Below are 23491 nucleotides of genomic sequence, written 5' to 3' on the forward strand. Positions count from 1 at the left end.
AAAGACACAAACAAGCCACTTGCAGATGTAGCTAGTGGCTACTGTATTGGGCAGTACAGCCCTAGAGGAAATCTACATGCATGAGAAATTTCATCATAGCACCCAAATGTCTATCTGCAGAAGAATGAACAAAAAAAGTGTAATATATTCATAAGTTGGAATACTATGCCCCTGTCAAAATAAATGAACAAGAGTTACCTGCAGCTATAATTATAAATATAAAAACATTTTTTAGTCCAAAAAAGCAAGTTGCAGAATAGTAAAACAGTATGATGCAATTTATGTACATGTTGAAAAATACTATAGAGTACTACATATTATTTATGAGCTTTTTTTTCTCATGGAAACTGGCATTTTTTGCATGATTTATAGGTATGATGACTTTTTTTTTTAAGCATGGAAGAAGTGTTTCACTGTGAAGAAGACCCAAAGGGTATGACTGAAATTTGGGAGGAAAGAGCCAATAAAAGTTTTATAGTAAATCATTTTCTGAAAGTTATTTGCAGCATCAACTGCACCACTAAAAATAGATTTAAATCTCTTAACATAAATCTTAAGGTGAATATACAAAAAGATGAAGAACTATTCCTGAGTAACAATAAAAATGTGAAGATGATAATACCTTGGAATGAAGACAATTATATAGTAGATGGAAGAAATCAACTTTGATTTGTGGAGATGCTTTATAAAAAAAATTTCAGTTCAATCACGTAATAGCATTTATTGAGGGCTTACTGTGAGTTAGGCACCTTTCTAAACTGGCTTTACACATATCAGTACGTTAACCTCCAGGGCAGCTCTGTGATGTAGGTAGTATCTGTTTCACCATAATTTGAAATGAGAAAAGTGAGGGACAGTTTTTATGTAAGCACAATGTAAAGAAGGCTCCCTAAAGTTCAGCGTGGGACAGAAGCCAGGTCTGGGTCAGATCTCAGATCTCCTCGTTGACTCTGAAACCTTGGACAAGCTGTGTCACCTCCGTCAATCTCAGTGTTCTCATTTGTAAACCAGGGTGGGTGATACCACTCTCATATGGTTATTATGAGGACTGAATTAGACAGTGTATCAAAAGCCCTTTGGAAAGGTGGGAACACAAGGGAGATGAACAATCATTAATACATGGTAGCTATTATAATATTAATTTTGATGAATACTTTTGTGTATATTAATATTATATTATACCACCAACAGCATAGATATAAGTAACCATAGTATCATGATACATTATTAAGACTGTAACAACTATTTTCCTAACAGAAAGAGATGCTCAAAGATAAAACTGGGGTTCTTCAGTATGTATTAAGTTCCCCGGAAATAGTGGCATCTAATCTTAACTTGGACGACACCTGGAGTACATGTGGGCATAAGGAATGGGGTGTGGGGTGGTCAGGGCAAGGAGAAGAGCACTGAACAGGGCTTCGAAGAATGGAAAAAATAATTATAAAGACAATTGAATCCTGCTGGGGAAAGGCCGCACTATGACAGAAGAAAGAGAACTCATGACTACCTTCCATAGATCTCATATTGAATTTTTCTCTTCTGTCCTAATCTACTTGGAAAATGTAGCGTAAATTCTACAGAGATAAAGATGGTGATGATTTGAGCTTCAATGTGATCTTAGAAATATAGGATTAAAAACTGGACAGCTTAGTCAAAGGTAAGGAAAGGGTTAAGGGGTTATCAAGGCAAGACAAGCTAATGTAAACTCTGGCTTGGATTGTCTGCAGTGGATGTTCCTGGAGATCTAAACTCACAGTAAGCTGGCAGGGATTTTCATGGGTTCCAAGTAAGTCAAACAGGATATGTGAAGGGGGGAAGGGCTGCAACTATAGGAAGGTTGCTTATAAGGAAAGTCTTACACAACCTGGGGAAGTACAAAGGATTCTATTTTTTTTTTTTTTTTTTTTTTTTTTCTTGCTTTCAGCCACTTACGCTTCCTGAAAACAGAAGTAAAGGTGCAGATAGCAAGAGGCTCTGGGAATGGTGGCTTGAGGAGAGAGAGGTTGGCTGATTTTCTGAAAGTGCCCTAGAGGCAACAGAGTGCAGTGGGATAAGATATTCATCACCTCAATTATCATCTTATGAAGACAGGAATCCCCCCTTTGGCTGCTCCACTTACAGTCTCTGGGAGAAAAGGAGTTAAACACTTTGAACCTCATTTTCCTCCTCAGTGAAATCAGACTAGTAATCGCACCTGCCTTTGTCCCAGGCTGGCTGTGATGACTGTGAAGTTTGGTGTGAAAGTGCTTTGCAGTCTGAGGGCTGTTCCAATGGTGGCAACTCCTATATGGAGCTGATTCTCCTGGACCCTGCATCCCGGGCCTACTGCGTCTACCCCGGGAACCTTGCTCTATGCTCCTGTCCCTTCATCCCCTCTGTCACTGTGCCCACATGGTTCAGTGACACTGTAGCCTATGTTGGAGGGAGACAACAAAGCCATGGAGAATCTGGTGGATGAATGTCTCATCTCACAGCAATCCCTGGTGTGATCATGGACTCAGGGTGTCCACAGAAGAGACAAACAGAGGAAATTATCACAACTCAATGGCTCAGAGTGCTGGTCCAAGAAAATCCTTTCTCCACCTGAGCCTGGGGTTTCTCATCTGTAAGTATTATAACAGTATTTATGCATATGGTTTGTTTCAAAAGTTCTTAAAAAGAATCATGTAAATTCATTAAATGAGTAGTTTTGAGCACCTCCTACATGCCAGGCAGTTTTCTCATCTGTAAAATGGGGATAACAACAATGCCCACCCGGGAGGGTGGTAAAGCGGATAAAATGACAGAACTGCATCAAAACACTGAACACGCTTGACACAAACTGCTCAAAGATAACACACATGCATGAAGCTTAAGGAAGTAGATACTATTATTGTCCTACTTGACAGATGAGGAAAGGGAAACACAGAGGGTTTTATAACCTGCTTAGGGTCACTCAGGTGCAAAGTGAAAAAGCTGGGATTCTGGCAGGGGAAATGTGCTTATTACAGCATGTGACAGATAGTAAACATTCAATAAGTCATAGCTATTTATATTATTAGCCCAAAGCACTTATGACTCTGCTCTATACACAATGCATGTTCTGTAAATGTCAGTGAGATCATTTGTCTTGCTGGAAAAATGAGTAATGCCCCATCACCCCAAAGGCTTCCACTCTTTAGTCCATTCCCTAGTAGTAGAATTGAAATTTTATCATTAGAGCCTCAGAGCCAAACTGTAAATTCACATCTTGGCATTGTTCACATTCTTTCTCTGAAAGCCTGGCCCTTTGAAAACACAATCATATTTATTTATAATAAAACTGCTTTATGACTTGTTTGCCCTCTAAATTCCCTTTGCTCTTTGGAGAAGGCTGTTGACAGACAGTGAGGCTTTGCTTTAGCTCCAGAGCTGGGACTGTAATTAACTGTCGCAGAGAGGAGACAGGCAGGGGCAGCCAGCAGAGGGAAGAGTAAGGCCGTGCTCTTGCTCAAGATGCTGCCCGCCAGTGTCTTGTCAAAGGAAGGAGCAATGATGCGTGGCTTGCAGGCTTAGACACCAGCGCCAGGCCATGGATAAATAGGCAGCCTCATGCAAGTCCATTTAAAAAGGCTTCAATGTGTGGGAAATTTGGCAGTGCTGGAGTCCTTGGGGATTCTATTTTTTGAAATCTCATGAGTTTGTTCTCCATAAAGCAGTGGCAGTTTATGGTTACCAGTCTTCAGACTGACAAGCCTTTTCCTATGAGTGTGTTTCATCATCCTGTCATTACTACAATTAAAGGAGTCTGCCTGCCTTGATATGTTGCATTGCCCCAGGGAAAGTTAAAACCAATGAAATGTTCATAGATCGTCAGACCTGGAAGGAATCTCACAGTGGAGCATTTGTCAACATGAGGGCTGGCAGCTCCCTGCATATGAATCGCCTGGACTGCTTTACAGAATCCTGAGTCCTACTCCTTACCCCACCTACTTTACCAGAATCCTTGGACTGTGGCTCAGGAATCTCAATGTTTGATAAGTTCCTCCAGGTTATTCTATTGCACAATGATGCTTAAAAAACACAGATATGGAGAAAGATTCAGTCATATGAATTAGAGATATTGAGACACTTAAATTTGTCTCCAAGGAGAGATAAAGACAAAAATCTCCCAGGTCTTCTGACACTCACACAAATGCTTTCAAAAAATAACACCATGTTCCTTTTGGCTTCATGGGAACTACAAGATTTCCTTCACAAACCTTATGTTGGGGTCTATTTATGTAAGGTCAAGGCTTAGCTGAAACAAGAGGCAATGGGTCTTGGCAGATCCAAAGCCCATTTGTAATTATTGTTGAAAGTAGGAGAAAGAGATTTTGGAGAAAACAACAAATTAAAATTTAATAGTGATGTCAAGAAGGAAGAGGTAAATAAAATGGAGTAAGGATATTCATTGGTTTGTGATCTATTGTTTATTGATCGAGAATGTTTTCCTACTATACAGAGTTATCTAAATAAAGCAACTTTATGCTGACATGGTTGTTGCTGGTTTGTAGGGAGCAAAAATGTCTAGTTAGCAACAAACTCAAGTCCAAAGAATGTTAGAAGGAATACCAATACTAACACAATAATTTTTTGAGAGTTTACTATGTGTCAGACAACTCTCTGGGCACATGACATAAATTTTCCCTCTTAATCCTCCTAAGTACTGTATAATTTACACCTCATCACAGCCCAGGGAGATAGTATAGTATTTTGCTGATGAAGAAACTAAGGTATAAGGAATGAATCACCTTTCATTCATTCCTCTATTCACTCAACAAATACATGTTAAGTTTTAAATTTTAGACATTACTGTATTTAGGCTCTTGGCATACTAACTCAGCTAAATCTGTACTTTCATAGAGATTACACTTGACTGGGGAGAGATAAGCACTAAACAAGTAAATAAGTATATAAACTGCTATGAAATGAGAGGAGGCTGTGGAGAGTAAGAGCGCATGGAGAAGTGTTCTGATTTAGAGACTGTGGTCAGATGAGGACACCCGGGGGAGGAGCCAGAAGGAGCATGTAGCTGACTGGGGGAAGCACACAGGCAAAGGCCATAAATGTGATGGGCACATCTCCCTGATGCAGCAAAGGGGCAGAGCACAGTGATTGACAAGAGTGGCAGGGGAGGAGGCAAAGGGGGGGCTGGAGGTAACATCCTGTGGTGGTAGGGAAAATTCTTTGACTCAGAGAAAGGTGGGAAGCTGTTGGAGGGTATGGAGCAGCAGAGTGACCTTAGGTGATATAATTTAGGAGGATTGCTCTGAATACCATAGGAGGAATAACTTACTGAGGGCAAGGTGGAATTTGCCCAAGGTCATACAACCACTAAGTGCTGGGAGGTAGTGGTGGTGGGGTCGTTGTCTCAATTTTTATAAGTGTCTTCCTGAATCAGACTTCCTAATGAGGCAGAGATTCGTCTAGTGAGCATGCTATTCCCACTTTTTGTGTACCCTGTGCTCAGTTCTCTCCTGCCACTCACAAGCATCTCCATGTGTACAGGGGTTGTTGCCCTCTCTGGTAGATGGCAGGAGTCCACTGGGGTGGGCCATCAGGCAGAGCTTGGCTTGCTGAGGGCAGACACGGCCAGAGCTGCTCTCAAGGCCACAGCTGCAGGTAGCCCTCACTCACCTTGGACTTCTCCTGATGCAGCTCTATCTGAATGTCTGTGAGCTTGGTCCTGAGGTCTTCATTGGCAGCTTGAAGGGCAACTATGAGTGCCTCGGGCTTCTCGCCCTTATTTCGCCCTTTCTTGGACATTGTTTCTTTCTAAATGGAGTCTGTTGGTTGTTAATGTTTTTCAAACAGGTGCTGCCATGTTAGTGTTTCTTATGCTGGAGTGCGATGTTTCAGCATCTACTGCGTGGTGCTCCTTGGTAAGGTCTCCTCAATTGCTGCCCTGGAAGCCCTGAGAAGAGGCAGAGACAGCAGTTATTCCTTTAGCAAAGTCCTGGGCTAAGTAACAGTTTGTCCACTCGGGCCTGAGTTACCTGAAAGAGCCTTCTCCTGAGGCTGTCCTGTCTCTAGTGTCTCCTGTCCACTTTGCACATGAGTTTAGAGTGATTTTTCCAGAAGGCTAGCCTAATCATGTCAACGTCCTGCTGAAAACCCTTCACCTATAAGCATATATTTTCCCATCTTTCAGTGCTCTTTTTGCCTAAGCCTGCCCACTCTTCTATCCTTATCTCTTCCATGTCACTCCTTGATACTCCAGCCATAGGAACACAGTTGTTAAAGGAAGTCACCTATGTGGTGATCTCATAGTGCAGAGAATCCCAACTTCAAGAAAACTCAATATACACAGGACTATGCAATGACTAAATTGTGTGAAGTGGAGATTTAAATGGATTACTGGATTAACCGAGTCACTCACACATTCACTCACCCATTCAGTACTGTTAGGGTTCCTTCCATATGCGGTGCTAGGTACAGCATGTTGAAATAGAAAAATTAGTCAGATTTCCAGGCAAAACCGCCCCCCAAAACTATCTATCCATCATCACCATCATCATCATCAAATCATCCCTCTGACAAACAATTTAAAAGGAATACACACTAATTGGTTGATAAGTACAGACAAGGACCTCTCTTTCTGGCTGGAGTGAATAAGGAAGTCTCCCTGAAGAAGGTACCATTGGCCTGGAATTCGAGGAGTGAGCAGAATGTTAACAGACAGAGAAATGAGTGGAGCATCTCAGGGGAAGAAAATGGCAGGTGCTGAGACACAACAGAGAGAAATCATCATGATAGTTTTGTGGTAAAAAATGGTTAATTACAATCCCAGATTTAGTTGATGAGCCCAAATGCTGGAAAGTCTTCCTGGAAATAATAGATGATGGGAGACCTGGAATTCCAAGATTAGAATGTTGAATTTTTTTTCAGTAAGCATGAGGAAGCTGTTGAAGTTCTTGGCAGGTGGGTGCCAACTGAGCAGTGCTTTGGTGTGGTTATTCTGGTGGCAGAGAGGGGAGAGAATAGAGGCAGGGAGAGCAGCTGGGGGGGCTACTGAATTTGTCCAGGTGAAGGATGATGAAGGCCTAATCAGAACAGAGGCAAGAGGAGAGAAAAAGGGGAGCCCATGTGTCCCAATTTACAAATTGTTAAATACTTTATAGAAACAAGGGGGTCAGAAAAGTATGAATAGTAAGCCATTAAAGCCAATGGGAAAACACTAAAAGAAACTAGAGAAAGTCTCCCATGTAACCTTTCAGAAAACCGGGTATTGTCTACATTGAGGTGCTTCTGTCCAGAACTATGAAGAACTCCTCCTGATCACCCATATGATCTAGCAGCTGCTGCTCTCTTAAGACCCTTGTATTTAGCTTTGAGGACCATGCTGAGATCCTGGGCTTTGTGCCATCTCCTCATGAGCACTGAGGCTATGCCCTTTGGGGTGTGGCTCTGGAGGCAAGGGGCTAGGGAGTGGCGAAGGGCTAAGGAAGGAGAACCTGCCTACAGCAGTCATGGAACTGTCTACCACATTCCATCCTGTGCTAGATGCTGGAGTTGTCCTTCACGCTTCTCTGGCAAATCTTGCCAAATCATTAAAATGCGGGGTTGGGAGACCTTTGAGAGGCCACCCTTCTTTGTTTTTAGTATTGAAATGAATTCTGTCAGCATTTATTGAACATTTGTGTGACAAACACCACTAGGCATAAAGATAAATAAGACACTACTTAACCTCAAGTAGGTACTGTGTGAGTAAATACACACATTTATGTTTAACAGGTCTCTCTTCCTCGAAATGTTGCTATTCTCCTGGGCTTCTCCAGGGGATCTCCACTGGCCTCTCCTTTATAGTAATGATTCTCAGTTTTATATCCATAGCCCCCAAAACTCTCCAAACTCCAGACTCTTATATACATTCAACTGCTTACTTACCAAATCTACTTGGATATCTGATTGACATCTCAAACCTAACAGAACTACTACAGATGTCTTTACTATTAGTCCTCCAAACCTTATTCCCCCAGGTTTTCCCATGTCATTAAATAGCACCATCACATGCCCCACTGTTCCAGAAATAAGCTTAAAAGTCCTACTTTCTTCTACTTATTCCTTGTTTCTCTTATCTAGTTCACCAGGAAGTCCTGCTGCTTTACCTATAAACTATGATTCTCTTTGGCCAACTTCTCTCAATTCTCTAATGTGCTGTTGGACCACAAAGAAAAAAGGAGCTTGGCAAAAGCTTCACAGTTGCTTCATAGTCCCTCATAGTCATGCAGTCTTCTTGAATAAAGAATGAGCTTGAGCAAAAACTACAGATGTGCCTGAAGTATTTAGGAAAAGTAGTGAACTGAAGACAGACTGGAGTCAGATCTCAAAGGCTCTTACATGACAGGATAAGGAGTTTGCTATTGATTATGTAGAAATGAGGAAACATGGCAGCATTTAAATATGTAATAATAATAATAAGAGTGGGTAGTGACAGACTGCTTGCTATGTGCCTGTCATTGGCCTAAGCACTTAACATACCAATTTCATTTAATCCTCACAAAAATTCAGGGAAAAGATTAATCTGCCTTTTGTCACTATGAATTTGCCCGTACTGGACATTTTGTACAAACGGAATCATACAACATTTATTTTTTTGGTGAATGGCTTCTGACACTTTAGCATAATGTTTTCAAGGTTCATCCATGTTGTAGCATGTATCTACACTTCATTTATTTTTATTAATAAGTAATTTCCATTGTATGGATAATTTATCTGTTCATCACCTGACAGATCCTTGTCCTGCCTTTGGATAAATGACTTAAGCTCAGGCTTCTAAAGAAGCTGCTAGCCATGAAGAGTGACATTACTCTGTTAAGGGATGTGATCAAGAGCATAAAGAAGAGTGCATGAAGGTATCCCTGCACACAGATGGAATGTTTCTAGACCACCCAAAGAGTAATTGTCACTGATGATATTTGACATAGCAGATAATCTGGAGGAGGGAAAAAAGCCTTGTTCAACTAAGGGTCAATCCTCATGAAAGCTTTATAACAAAACACAAACAAACAAAAACTTGAAGGAATTTTAAATGAGCCATAGGTTTCCAGCTCTTAGCTGCATGGTCAGTCAGCGGTAGCCTCAGGCAACATTGTGAGATATCAAAGATGTGAATTTTAGCCTACTCTTCTGGCCCTACCCCATTTTTAATCAGACACCTCCTATAGCCACTGGAGCTGAGTGTCTCTGTAATCACATCTCTGATAAAGATGTTAGAGGGTTCAGAGACAAGCTTTTAGGAATACTTGCATTTTAAAATGAGAATCAGCTTTTTTTGGCAATACAGCAGACTAGAGGTGCCCAGGGTGCATCCCTACCACAGAAGACGACCAGAACAGGAATGAATAGTTAAGTACTGAAGACCTTATCAGTGGGAGAGTGTGGGACGGTGACAAGAACCTGGTAAGAACCCTGTGGAGCATGAAGTCCTAGGAGGGTGGCATAGAGAGGAGGAATGCTTCAGCTGCCATGTCTCTGAAACCAGGATTGCACAGAAGGAATTTTTCCTGTGACAAAAACAATCTGCTTGTCTGTGAGTACCTTCCAGTGGTAATCCTCCTCTTACTTGCTCTCCAGCCCTCTACCATCACCACCACAGTGCCATTGTCTAGTCCAGAGTTGTTGCCTGTCTTCCTGCACAAGAGTTCATCTTGCCCACCAGCCACAGCCCTGCTGTGTGGCCCCTGCTGTCCACCAGCCATCCACCAGCTCAGAACCACCATGCAGTTCCTGCTACCCACACACAGGCTAAAACCCTGCTGCACAGATCCCACAAATTGCCCACCAGCTGCAGCCTTACTGTGTAGTGCCCTCAGGCCACCAGCCAACAACTGGCCACAACTCAGTTGCCACCAGCTCCACCTCACCCAGATCCAGGTGTTCCTGTGTTTTGCAGTATAGGAAAAAAGAGGAAAGAGGTGGGTGTGGGCAGCCCCTTGGCCCACTGGCTCAAGCCACAGGGGAAACTATGCTGCCCCCAAGGTCATGCACCTGGGAGTGGGAACTACTTGCACAGCCCACACAACTGTCTTGGCCCAGGGAAGGACACATATGGAGCAACTGGTGAGTGCAGAAAATTCAGAACATCCAAATAGAGTACGGAAGAAAATACCCAGCTACCACCAACCCATCCCCTAACCAGAAGAATTAAGGACCCAGGAGGAGCCTCTGACTGCAGGAGATTTGGAAGAGAAACTCTGTGAAGAGTCACCCCTTCAAACTGAGGAACCTCAGTATACCCCAGTGCATCTATCCGGATCACAGGACAAGACTGCCCATGATCACCTATCTTAGCCAAGGAGTGACATGGTAACCAGGTTCTTCTCCCAGTAACTTGAGATCTCATCCATGTCTTTGATGACCCAACACACTGTCACTCATGTCAGCAAGGAGCCACTGAATGCCCCAAGCCTAGGCCACAGAGGCACTCACAGACAACTCTGATGTTGAATATGGCTGAAGTGATCACATGGAGACCACACTATAGAGTCAACCCAGAACCAAAACAAAAACACCCCACCCAATGGTCATTATAAACACATCTACAGAAGGGAGTCTCTTTCCTCAAAGTCACTCCAGAGTAATAGAAGAAGCAACTGCTTAACCAGATGACCAGACATCAGTGTAAGGATACTAGAAATAGAAAAAAAAAGAAAAGAAAAACAAGAAAATGAAACCACCAAAGGAATGCAATAATTCTCAAGTACCAGACCTCAAGAAGCAGGAAACCTTTGAAATGGCTGAAAAGGAATTTTAAGCAACAGTCTTAAAGAAACACAATGAGATACAAGAAGACTCAGATGACACAACAAAATGAGAAAAATAATCCAGTATATGAAAGGAAACTGACAAAGAGATAGATACCTTAAAAACAATGCAGCAGAACTCCTGGCATGGCAGGATACATTCAATGAAATAAAAACTACAACTGAGAGCATAAGCTGCAGACTACAGCAAGCAGAAGAAAGAGTTTCTGATCTCAAAGATAGTCTTAACAAAATAACCCAGGCAGACAAAAACCAAGAAACAAAAACGAAAAGAAAAGAAAGAAAGAAGAGAAAAATAATTTGAAAAAATGAAGAAAATCTATGAGAGCTATCAGACAACCTTAAGCACACAAACATCTGAATCATGGGTGTTCCAGAAGGGGAGGAAAAAGGGGGCTAGGTATTGAAATCCTAGTCAATGAAATAATAGTGGAAAATCCCGAGGTATTGGGTGAGAAATGGACTTTCAGATCCAAAAGGCTCAAAGATACCCAAACAGATTTAATCCAAAAAGATCCTCTCTGAGACACACTGTAGTAAAACTGTCAAAAGTCAAAGACAAAGAGAAAATTCTAAAAACAGCAAGAAAAAAGCATCAAGTTATCTATGAGGGATTCTCCATCAGATTAACAGCAGACTTTTCAGGAGAAACTCTACAAGCCAGAAGAGAATGAGATCACATATTCAAAGAGCTAAAGGAAAAAAACTGCCAGCACAAAATACTATACCCAGCAAGGCTGTTTTTCAGAAATGAAGGAGAAATCATATATTTCCCAGAAAAACCAAAACTGCTCTCGTTCACTACCACATGACCAGCCCTATAAGAAATCCTTAAGGGAGTCCTGTACCTAGAATCCAAAAAATAATAATCACCATCATGAATACATGAGAAAGAACAGAACCCACTGGTAGACCAGATATGCAAATGAGAAAGAGAAAGAAATTATATTCTACCACCTCAAAACACCAAAGACAAACAACAAAAGGCAAAGAAAGGAACAAAACATATTTAAAAGAACTGTACAAAAATCAACAAAATGCCAAGAGTAACACAATCCTTTTCAATAATAACCAAAAATGTAAATTGATTAGATTCCCCATTCAAAAGACACAGACTGGCTGAATGGAATAAAAAACTAGAACCAAAATATGCTGCCTACAAGAAACTCACCTCACTTGTTAAGACTCACACAGAGTAATAGTGAAGGGATGGAAAAAGATATACCACACAAATGAAAACCAAAAATGAGCAGAAGTAGCTACTCTTATATTGTATAAAATATACCTTAAATCAAAACCATAAAAAGAGACAAAGAAGGTCATTATATAATGATAAAGGGATCAATCCAGAAAGGACACATAACAATCATAAACATATACACACCCAATATTGGAGCACCCAGATATATAAAGCAAACACTATTAGATCTAAAGAGAGAGACCAACCCCAATACAATAACACCCCTCTCTCAACATTGGACAGATCACCTAGGCAACAAATCAACAGACACACACAGGATTTAAACTAATTGGACCTGGCAGATACCTACAGAACATTTCATCCACAAGTACAGAATATATATTCTTCGCATCAGCACATGGAACATTCTTCAGGATAGACCACATTTTAGGTCACAAATCAAGTCTCAGCAAATTTTAGAAAACTGAAATCATTTCAAGTATCTTCTCAGACCACAACAGATTAAAACTAGAAATCAAGAACAAGCAAAACTTTGAAAACTATGCAAGTAGGTGTAAGTTAAACAACATGCTCCTGACTGGCCAATGGGTGGAACAGGCATTGGGTATACATTACCATTCCAAAAGGGAGGAATAGGCCAAAAGAAAGGAAAAACAGGTCCCAAACAAGTCTGAAACCCAGCAGGGCAGACATTGTGTCTCGAACCTCCAAAATAATCTTCTTTGACTCCAAGTCCTGCATCCTGGGCACAATTGGGCATCTGAGCCCCCAAAGCCTCAGGCAGCCTCACTCCCACATCTCTGCCAGGCACAGCCCACTGGGCTGCACTGGTGCCTGCAGCTTTTCCAGGCTGGCGTTGCATGTTACCAGTGGCCCTGCAGTTCCAGGGTCCTGGAGGCAGCCCCACTGCCTTGGCTCTACTAGACATTTCCCTGGTGGGGGCTCTCTGTGCGGGCTCCGACCCCACTTTTCTGCTCAGCATTGCTCTAGTAGATGACCTCTGTGGTGGCTCTGCCCCTGTGGCAGGTCTCTGCCTGGGCTTCCAGGCTTCTCCATACATCCTCTGGAATCTGGCTGGAGGCTGCCATGACTCCACTGCTCTCACATCCTGCCGGCCTGCAGACTTAACATGACGTGGACGCCACCGAGTTTTCGGGCCTCTACTCTCCAGGGCTGCTGCACGAACCACACTTGGGGCTGCTCCAGCCGGAACAGCTGGGATGCAGGGAGCAGGATCCTGAGGGCAGCTGTGCCCCAGGTCTGTCCTCCGGGACAACTCAGTCCTTCTAAGCCTCAGGGCCTGTGATGGGTGGGGCACCCTTCCAGACTTCTCAGATGCCTTCAGGGCTTTCCTCTCATTTTCTCCACTATTAGCATCTGGCTGCCTTACCGCCAAGATAATGTCTTTAGCAACCAGTTTATGTGCTTCACCCTTGCATTGTTCTCTGGCTCTCTGCTTCTTTACCACATGGCCAGCTGCAAAGTTTCCAAATCTTTACGCTCTGCTTCCATTTTAAATTCTGGCTTTATGTTATGCCTTTGCCACCATAACTCAGAGTAGGCTGTTAGAAGTAGCCATGCAGCATTCTTGATGCTTTGCTGCTTAGAAATTACTTTGGCCAGATGCTCTGGTTCACAACTCTTAAGTCCCACCTTCCACAAAGTCCAAGGGCATGGACACAATGCAGCCAGGTTCCTTGCTATGGTGTAGCAAGGGTGATCTTTTGTCCAATTCCCAATAAGTTCCTCATCATCTGAGACCTCATCATCCGCATGGCCTTTACTGTCCACATTTCTATCAGCATTCTGCTCACCACTACATAAGTCTCTAAGACATTCCAAACTCCTCCAGCCTTTGCCCATTACCCAGTTCCAAAGCTGCATCCACATTTTCAAGTATCTGTATAGCAACACCCCACTCCTCGGTACCAATTTTCTGTTTTAGTCCGTTTTGTGTTGCTATAACAGAAATGCCTGAGACTAGGTAATTTATAAAGGAAGGAGGTTTATTTGGCTTATGATTCTGGGACAGCTGCATCTGGCATGGACCTCAGGCTGCTTCTACTCATGGCAGAAAGTGGCAGGCAGCCAGCGGGTACAAGCCGATCACATGGAGAGAGGAAGCAAGTGAGAGAGAGGAGATGCCAGGGTCTTTTTTAAGCAACGAGCTCTCATGGGAACTAATAGAGCGAGAACTCACTCATTAATCCCCCCTCCCCCAGGGAGAGCATTAATCCATTCATGAGGGATCTGCTGCCATGACTCAATCAGTTTCCAACACTGCCACATTGGAGATCAAATTTCCACATGAGTTTTGGAGGGGACAACGCATCCAAACTCCATCACACACACTTCATGATTAAAATCAGGAAATTAGAAACATATATTCAATCAATCTGAAGTATTTAAACACTATGAATTTATGCTATTAATCTTAAGTTATAGTCTTGATTGCATAGTCTGTCCAGAAAAGTAAAAATATCCTAGAAATCCTAATATTTGGATGTTCAACTACATTATCTACTGTCTCTCACATCATAAAATACCACACAGATGTGGCCACATATTTGGTCAAGAAAATATGGCCACTATTTACTGAGCACTCTTCTTGGGTTTTTGTAGATGTTAAAAAGTGTAAGTATCATTTCACTGGCTTTCAGCTTATAAGAGGAGACAAACATCTACAGAGAGAAAACACATTCTAGAATGAAGTGAATACTAAATGCTGTGGAAGTAGCTCAGAGTGGACTGAGAAGCAAGATTTCATAAAAAGGGTGACATGGGAGCTGAGCCTGAATGATACTGCATGTATTAATAAGCTCTTACTCTGTGCCAGGAACTGTGCTAAGCGCTAACTCATTGAATTTTATCCCAACTAACCCTTTCAGATATTTACTCATTAACCATTAGATAGGGAAGTTGAAGACCAAAGAGGTTAATTAACTTGGGAAAAGCTACAGTTATGAAATGGCAGAGGTACAAGTCAAGTGCACATCTGTCAGTCTTCTAAGCTTCCCAGCTCCTATCACACTTTCTTAGAGAGAGGGCAGGATTCTGCTCTGGTTGCCAGCTGGAAGCTTACAAAATAGAATGATAGGAGGTCGTGATTAAGAGCCTGGAATGTGAAGTAAAAAAAACTGGCTTTGAATCAAATTTCATAGCTGTATATTCTTGAGAACTTACTGAAACTTTCTAAGCTTTTCTTCCGTTACTGTAAAATGGGTAAATGATTGTATTTACCTCACTAAGCTCTTTCAAATAATAAATAAGTTAAAAGTGTGTGAAATGATCAGCAAATTATAATTTGTCATACTTACTGTTTTTCCAGGATCTAGCTATCTGCTAAATACCAGCTTAAATTTAAAGGGAAGATAAAACAGATTTATCACCACTTTGTGTTAAAAAGATGAGGCAGGGAAAGCACAGAGATTGCCGAAGAGACTAAAGAAATTCATGCTTATGCTTTTGGAGGAAATGGAACCTGCACTGACAGGACCAGTGTTCCCAGGAGTCTTGGTTTTATAGCTGGTTCTGCCCCAAGCTATAAGCTGAATAAAGTCATTATTAATCTCAGGGTTTCCTATAAAGGCTGTTGCCACTAAGCTATGATATGATATAAAAATAGCTAAAGTGTACATCTATGAAGATAAATTCTTCAACACTTTTTCATAATTATTATTTAGATATGTTCACTCTAACAAAATCTTGTTAGTTTGTCTAAACCTCCCTTCTTTTCTAAAGGTTATGCTTTTGAGTGAAATGTGGTTAGTATTTGAAAAGGGTGAATTAAACTCACATACTTTATTCTTGGTAACCTGCAGAGATATGTTTTGACTTCTTAAACCCTTCTCTATTCAGGAAAAATGTCTCACCGTGCCTTCATGATTTTGACACAGAAATTTAATATAAAGAAGGGAGGGCTGCTGTTTAAGCCAGTCCAACCCTGGAGTTCTAGTTTCCCTACATAAAGGAAATGTGGCGGCATGGCAATGGATCAAAAGGCTATTAATTCATTACACATCTGTTAGAAGAAAATAAATCTGAAACGTTGACATTCAGCATGGTAGCAATTATGTATCTTAAGGATTGTAAGGTGCCAGGTTAGTGTGTCTCTATGTTTATTTTTTTCTCTCCTATTCTTCCATTAAATTGCTCTCTTTATCACATAATAATAATAGCAATTATTGTTATTACAAGTTATTTAAAGTCAACATTAAGCTTTTCACATGAAAAGAATGCTGTATAAATTTTAAAGTTATTATTCCTGGTGGATTTGCTTTTTAGATGTCAGGTTTAAATTTTTATATTAGAAACATACTTCATAAAGTGCAGAGTAAGAGAGCTCTCAGCACACACACAAGACATACCTAACCGCTTTAAGGGGGATTGTCAGGAAGGCTTGGTAGAAGTGATGTCTAAGGTGAGATCCAAACCAAGTAGGATTCATCCAGAACTGCTACATAACCCCTTGACTTTGCTCATTTAGTTTTTTATTTAACTTCCCTTTTTCTTCCTCAACCCCTGGTGAACTAACTTCCTTCTACTCATCATTTAGGGTCAGATCAAATGTCATCTTATATCACTTTTCTCATACTTCTTCACCATATCCTAGGTGGAATAAATTATTCCCTCAATTCCTTCATCTGGGTTTCCATTTTCACTTCGAAGATACTACTTACAGCATTCATCACTCATTCATTAATTTATCCACTCATTAATTCACAAATATTTATGAAGCATCTGGTGGAGGACATGTTTGTGCTAAGCAAGAGAGATGGGATCCCTGCCCTTCCCAGAAGAGGAATCAGCAATTTAATACAGTGTGATAATTGCACAGATGATAGGAAATGGGAATCACAGGATTCTTGGTGGATCAGGAAAAGATTTCTTAGGAAAAGTGGTATACAACAAAGATTGGTAAGATGAGAATGAATCAGTCAGTAAAGTGCTAGGGTGAAAAAGAAGGTTCTGGGCAGAAGGAATACTAAATATGAAGGTCTAGAGGTAAAAGAGAATGTGAGTGATGCTTTGGAGAAAAACACTGGCAAGAGTTTGGTAAGTGAATAGAAAAATGGCAAGAGATAAGTTTGTACAGCTAAGCTTGGCCGGATGGTAGAGGAGATTATAAATTACGTTAAAGGGTATGGACTTCATCCACAAAGCAAAGTGTAATCACCAAAGGGTTTCAAATAGGACAGTGACTTGATGAAATTTTGGTTTTGCTAATAGCCTTGCAACAACAGAGAATGGAATGGACTAAAAGGGTAAACACAGATGTACGAAGAACAATTAGAATAATGTGGCCATAATTCATTTATAGTATAGTTATTCTTTAGGTGACTGAGTCCCACTGACAGGTAAAATTATAACTATGTCTTTTTCAATTTTGTACTCATAGTACCTGTGAACAATGACTACCATGAAGTACAATTTAATTAACATTGATCCAGGTACAAGGAAAATACTGAGATTGAGGAACAAATTTCACAATTTCTACAAAGATCATTTATAATAAAGTTTATTATGGGAAATTCCTTTTACTTTGTGGGAGCCCTTCAATGGCTGTTTTGATTTCAGGCAAAAGTTAGAGCTTGGTGTAGCAGTTAAAACAAAACAGAATTAAATAAATTTTTATTTAAGCCATATGCTGATATTTCTTAATCCTTGCTGCTATCCATCACAGTCCCAAGCTTAATTTCACTCAACAGTACTGTAAGTCATCTCGCATTGCAATCTTTTGTCTGGATTTAGAAATCTTTCACAAGGATGAGTTTAGCAACGTGAAGTCTTTGGGTGCTATATATATATTTTAAATTAATTTTAGAATATCCTTATTTTTAATTGACAAATACTTTTATAGATTTATGGGGCAAAAGGTGATTTTTTTAAACGTTTATTTGTACACATTCGTGGGATACCATGTGTTGTTTCAATACCTGCACATACGTACATTAATTCATTTAGTGTATATAGCATAGCTTTGCACCCACTAATTCATCATATATCCTTCTTTCATTGTCTTTTTTGTCTGGACTCAAAACATTTTACAGCCACTGCAGAGGGAGAAGTATCAAATTTGTTGGACATGGGGGAGAAACCTTGACCACAGCAGGACACAATTATGTATTCAAGGTCAGACAGAGCAAGAAACATGTATTACAGTCCCTGCCTAAGACAGGCACTTGCTGAATATGTGCACTATTATTAAAACCAAACTGTATGTAAAGTTAAAGAAAAATACCCAAATTATTGGAGGAAGTTGACTTTATGGAATTATATTTATAACTTAAAGCAAGCTTTTCTATTTTAGGTAAAAGTACATGACCTATTCTGTTGTTTCCTTGGTGACTGTTTTCAAAGACTTTGAATGAAAAAAAAAAAAAAAAACTATCAGAAAGGCACTTTTGCAAAGTGTCAAACATGAGCATAAACTTCTATATATAGGAAGTGAATAACAAGTGCTTGCTGTTTAAAAAAAGGCAGAAAAATTTCAATATAAAGATTTACACTGTTTAATATTACTTAAGTAAGGAATGCATAAAGTTTGAATAAAATATCTTTGAATATATTATGTAGTTCTATTATAAAGAATTTCATTTAATTTTCCATACTCTACATAAAAAAAAACTGGCTATCAACACTTTCCCTATGTTATAATATGGTATAATATATGTAGAGGATTCATAAAGCAAATGTACTTCACAGGGCCTGGTTTTCCAAAGCCTTGCAGTTTCAAATATTGACCTTGCAAAGGACAAGAAATTTTCCTCAGGCTATAAAGTCTCTGGTGTAAGATAAAGATTTGTAACACAACAAAGTTGCTGGCTCAAAGACAGACTGGTTACTGCTGGCTCAAAGACAGACAGGTTACTGATTGATATGTAAAGATACTGGGAAATTGCTGTAAGAAGAGAACGTTTGCTAAAATCAAGCTTTGGTTAGTGGATCAGCTTAATTACATGTTACCAGCTTCTATTGTTAAACTTGTTAAATGGTGCTTAGCAAAAATCCCACCTATGTCTCTTCCTGTAACTTCTTGGTCTGGAGAATAAATGCAGGAAGAGAACCCCAATTTGGGGTTAATTTCCCAAGGAAGGAATGCCTCTCGCTTGTGGGTTCCAGGGGAGATTAACCACTTTGGAGCTTCTCACTGCTCAGAAGAGATGGGCTTTGAGTAATCTTTTGCAGCTCTATCACCCAGGGGATGTGGGGTGACAAATCCATGGGAGGGGGCAAAGCAACAAATATAGTAACACATTATAGAGGAATACAGTTTTTTCTTTTAACATTTAAGATTGTGTTCTGAGTTTTATACTGGTGCTAATGCTTAACTAAATTTTTTGTCCAATTGGTGGGATCTTGGAAGGAAGATTGTGAGGTCGACTAATGGAAGGTAATCAACCTTAACCCCATGGACTATATTCCATAGAAAAGTCATTTCAAAAATCAGATCAACAACTATCTCCTAAACCATAATTATGTGCGGGGCATTATGTTAGAGTTGAAGATGATACAATATGCATCTGCCAAACAAATCTGCATATTATACGTGCCAAAAGAGTAGGGAAACACCCCCACCCCTCCCCACACACAGTGAGAACAAAAGTAATTATATCATAAAGCCAAGACTATGTCTATCTGATTCCTTGTTGAATCGCAGTGCCTAGTCCAGTACTGGGCACAAAGTGGATTCTGGATAAATATTTCTGAATAAATAGATGACTTCACCCAAATATAAGGCCATATGTTTAAGGGTGGAACATGGAGGATGAACCAGAGCAACTGAAGAAAGTCAGGAAGGTAGTACAAATGAAAAACTGTGAAGAATAAATTATAGATCACTATGCTTGGTGGGGAAGGTTCATTCTTGGGAATCAACAGATGTACAGTCAGAAAGATAAAATGAGGGTAAAGTATGCATGTCTTGACTTCCTAGATACTGAATTTGCATTTTAAAAAATAAATATGGGGAATCTGATAAACATGTTTAAGAGAACAGGCATGCTCTAATTGGTTTTTAAGAAAGATTAATCTTAAAGTTATGCACAGGGCAGAATGGAATAGAAATAAACTAGAGGTTGGAGGTTCAGAGAGCAATCCATTGCCAGTGTCCAGATATAAAGAGTGAAGCTTGGACTAGGTTGAAGGGCTAGAGGGCTTTTCTCTTTCCTAAGCTAAAGGAACTCATTCATCTCACCATCATCGTTTTCTTGATCATCATTCAACACCTCTTTATAGAGCACTTAACATGTTCTGAGCACTGTATAATGCAGCAATTTATGTGCATCTTCCCATTTTGTACTGAAAACAAGACTGAGATAGACGTGGTTATCATTCCCTATTTATAGTTGAGAGAACCGAGTTGATAGGAGGTCAACTCCCTTACCCAAAATCACAGCTAGGTAAGTAGCATAATCAAGATGTGTTTGAACCTCATGCTTCTTAGTGCTTCTCTCCAGGTGGTCTGTGATGTAGGAAGAGTCCATATAATGTGCTGACTGTTGGGAAGTAGTGAGTGAGAGAGAGAGAGAAAGAGAGAGAGAGAGAGAGAGAGAGATTGAGATTGAGAGAGAGAAGGAAAGATTGAAGACAACACCCCAACCCTTGAGCACGGAATATTGAAAAAATGAGAGTAGCATCAATAAACTCAGTAAGATGAAAGGGATCATCCATGTCCTTAGAAATAACAGGAGCTAATAATTTCTGGGTGCTTAATATAAACGAGGCACTATAATATATGTTGTATATTTACTTTCTCATTTAATACAAACATTATAAATATTACAGTTAAGGAAAAAGAAGCTCAAAGAAATAGGTTGTGCAAAATCATGTAATTGGTAAACAGTAAAGGTGGTACATAACATGAGCAGTCTTATTTCAGAGCCTGTAAACCCAACTGTTGCAGAAATGCTGTAACAGAAACACTCCAGTTTGTTTTTAGTGAAACCACATCTGAGAAACAGCAGTGCTGAATTTTTATTATTTATTAATTTACTGATTGACCTATTTAAAAAAATTTATCCCACACCATATTTGAAAATAATTTCCAAGTACTTTATAGAAATAAACTTCAGGGCCGAGCCCATGGCGCACTCGGGAGAGTGCGGCGCTGGGAGTGCAGCAGCGCTCCCGCCGCGGGTTCGGATCCTATATAGGGATGACCGGTGCGCTCACAGCGCTCACTGGCTGAGCGCGGTGCAGCCGGTCTCAAAAAGGGGAAAAAAAAGAAGAAAAAAAAAGAAATAAACTTCAATATAAGATTTAAGATATTTAAAATGAACTAGACAGTACATGTGTATACATACATGAAGACAGGTGTTCAAATAGCAATAGTTTTCTATAAGTGGTAAATTATGAGAGATCTTAGTTTAAACTAATTGAGGCTTTTCTTCCCCCTCCCCAAGATTTCTATAATAATTGTTGTATAGCTCCTATAATCTGAACGAAATAATGTTTCTGGGGGGAAAAAAAGCAAAACACAGAAGAATTCAGTGAGGAAAGGGAAGCAAAGAGTAGATAACCAGCTGCAGCCAGAAGTGAGGCTGGAACACAACAGTCATGCTTTGACATCACATCACGAAGAGCTGGAATTAATGCAAACACAGAGACCTTGCTCCCCAATCCAAAATTCCTTTGGACTCTAAAGTGCCTCTCCTCTCCATCAAAGAGAGAACTGACCATTAGCTACAGCAAGTCACAGCACAATTGTCCATTCTGCAAAACCTGACTTAATTGGAATCAACAGGGCCAGAACAAACTCCTTCTGAATGCGTGCCAGCCCCTTCTCATGAAGGAACTTTGTAGTCAACTACATTGCAGCTTGAATAAGTCATTTTTTGGAAATCGCTGGGGGTACTGTTTTCTACCAGCCCTACCTTTCTTAGGGAAGCCTTCTCTGCTTGCCAGCCTTTCCTGTGCATATCTCAGAGAGCTCACAGGGACAGATCACTCAGGGAAATAAATTGTATTACCTATGATATTAACATTCTCCATCCAACAGTTCTATCCCTTTTTGCTCTGTAGAGACAGGGATTTCCCTGGGCCTTTTCACCCCCTTTCCACAGGGCTTAGCATAGTGTCTCACAGGAGGTGCTCAAAAACAAAACATTTGTGGAGGAGTACATGAATAAAGCCAAAATGCAATTGTCATTGGAAGAGTAAAGAACTCCTTATACCCATAAAATCATAATGTGTTCTCTCAAAATATGGATTATTACAGGAAGGGTTGCACCCCATGGAGTGAATCATGTTATTTTACTTTATAGCTCTGCAGTATATTGGTAGGATCTAAGGAGAAACTAAGAATTACAATTTCTCGTTTCAAGTTTTAAGCTATTTCTATAGACAGCTTTGTTAGGAAAAACAAAGTCTCAAGGGCTCAAAAATCTTTTCCTCCACTTCTCAGAATCTCAGAAGATTTTGTGAACCAGTATTTCCTCTTTGTACAGTAAACAGTCTTTGATATCCCAAAGCCCTGGAGTCCTGGCCTATAATATTTTAGATCATAATAGCATTTGTAAAGATAATTACTATACTTCACTTCCTACTGTGACAGATGAATACTACTACTACTGCTAATCATCAGAATAATTACTATTATTGACCATTTACTACTGCTGGTCACTGTGCTAAGCTATTCACATGCATTATCTTTTTAATGTGCTGAGGTGGGTGTTAAAAGTCATCTACTCCAACCCTGGATGTATGATTTATGGATCCTCTCTACAACTCTTTCCCACTGGGAGAGCCCAACATGTAAATAATGAACTGCAGCCCTGCAGATGCAATGAGTGCTGGAACAGAGAAGCAAACCAGAGGAGATCCAACTCCCTGGGGAGGACAGAAAGTGTTTCTAGCAGAAGGGATAGTTAGGCAGAGTCTGCAAAGATGAGAGAGGGTTTGCCATATGGTCCACAGAATAAGGAAGAACTGAGTAAATATCATATAAGATTTGGTAACAATTATGGGTGCATCAAGGCTATTGATTGACAATTATTGGAGTTGAGGGTAAGATGAAGGAGGAGTAGAGAACTGGGAAAGGGCTCATTTTTATGTCTGATATTAAGCTCATCTGTATTCTTACACTTCGGGTAAAACATTTAATTTGGAAGAGGAGGGTTCCATTTCCTGAACTTTAGAGTGGAAAAAATTGTTTAATAACAACTCTTTTGAAATCTTTCCATATGTCAAGCACAGTATTTCCCACTGCACATACATTATCTCACTAAAACAAGTTCATGAGGTAAATATCATTTTTCTGTCATGCAAAAGAGGAAATTAAAACTTTTAAACTTGCCCAGTGTCATATAGCTTGTGTACCTAAGAGCCATTCATTGATTCAATTAACGTTTATTGAGGGCCTGTAATGTGTATGTCAATATTTCAAATTAGGTCAGCCTGATTCAAAAGTACTTATTATTATTATTATTTTTTGTCTTTTTTCGTGTCCGGCAACGGATCGCAACCCTCAGTGTTGCGCCCGTACCGGACCGGGACCGGCAACGGGATCGCAACCCTCGGTGTC

The 23491-nt window shown here is 40.2% G+C and overlaps 1 protein-coding gene across 4 annotated transcripts in view; it reads right to left on the reverse strand.

Annotated features, from left to right (window-relative positions):
- Positions 1-23491, reverse strand: part of JAKMIP2 (janus kinase and microtubule interacting protein 2) — a 164435-nt gene that overhangs the window by 54438 nt on the left and 86506 nt on the right. For all 4 annotated transcript variants that reach the window (XM_008582696.1, XM_008582693.1, XM_008582695.1 and 1 more), the window contains exon 2: positions 5638-5914. In XM_008582696.1, the coding sequence (XP_008580918.1) occupies positions 5638-5766 (129 nt within the window). In that variant the 5' untranslated portion in view covers positions 5767-5914. The remainder of the gene's footprint in view (positions 1-5637; positions 5915-23491) is intronic.

Source organism: Galeopterus variegatus, unplaced genomic scaffold, assembly GCF_000696425.1.
Source record: "Galeopterus variegatus unplaced genomic scaffold, G_variegatus-3.0.2 Scaffold2699, whole genome shotgun sequence".
Taxonomy (NCBI): domain Eukaryota; kingdom Metazoa; phylum Chordata; class Mammalia; order Dermoptera; family Cynocephalidae; genus Galeopterus; species Galeopterus variegatus.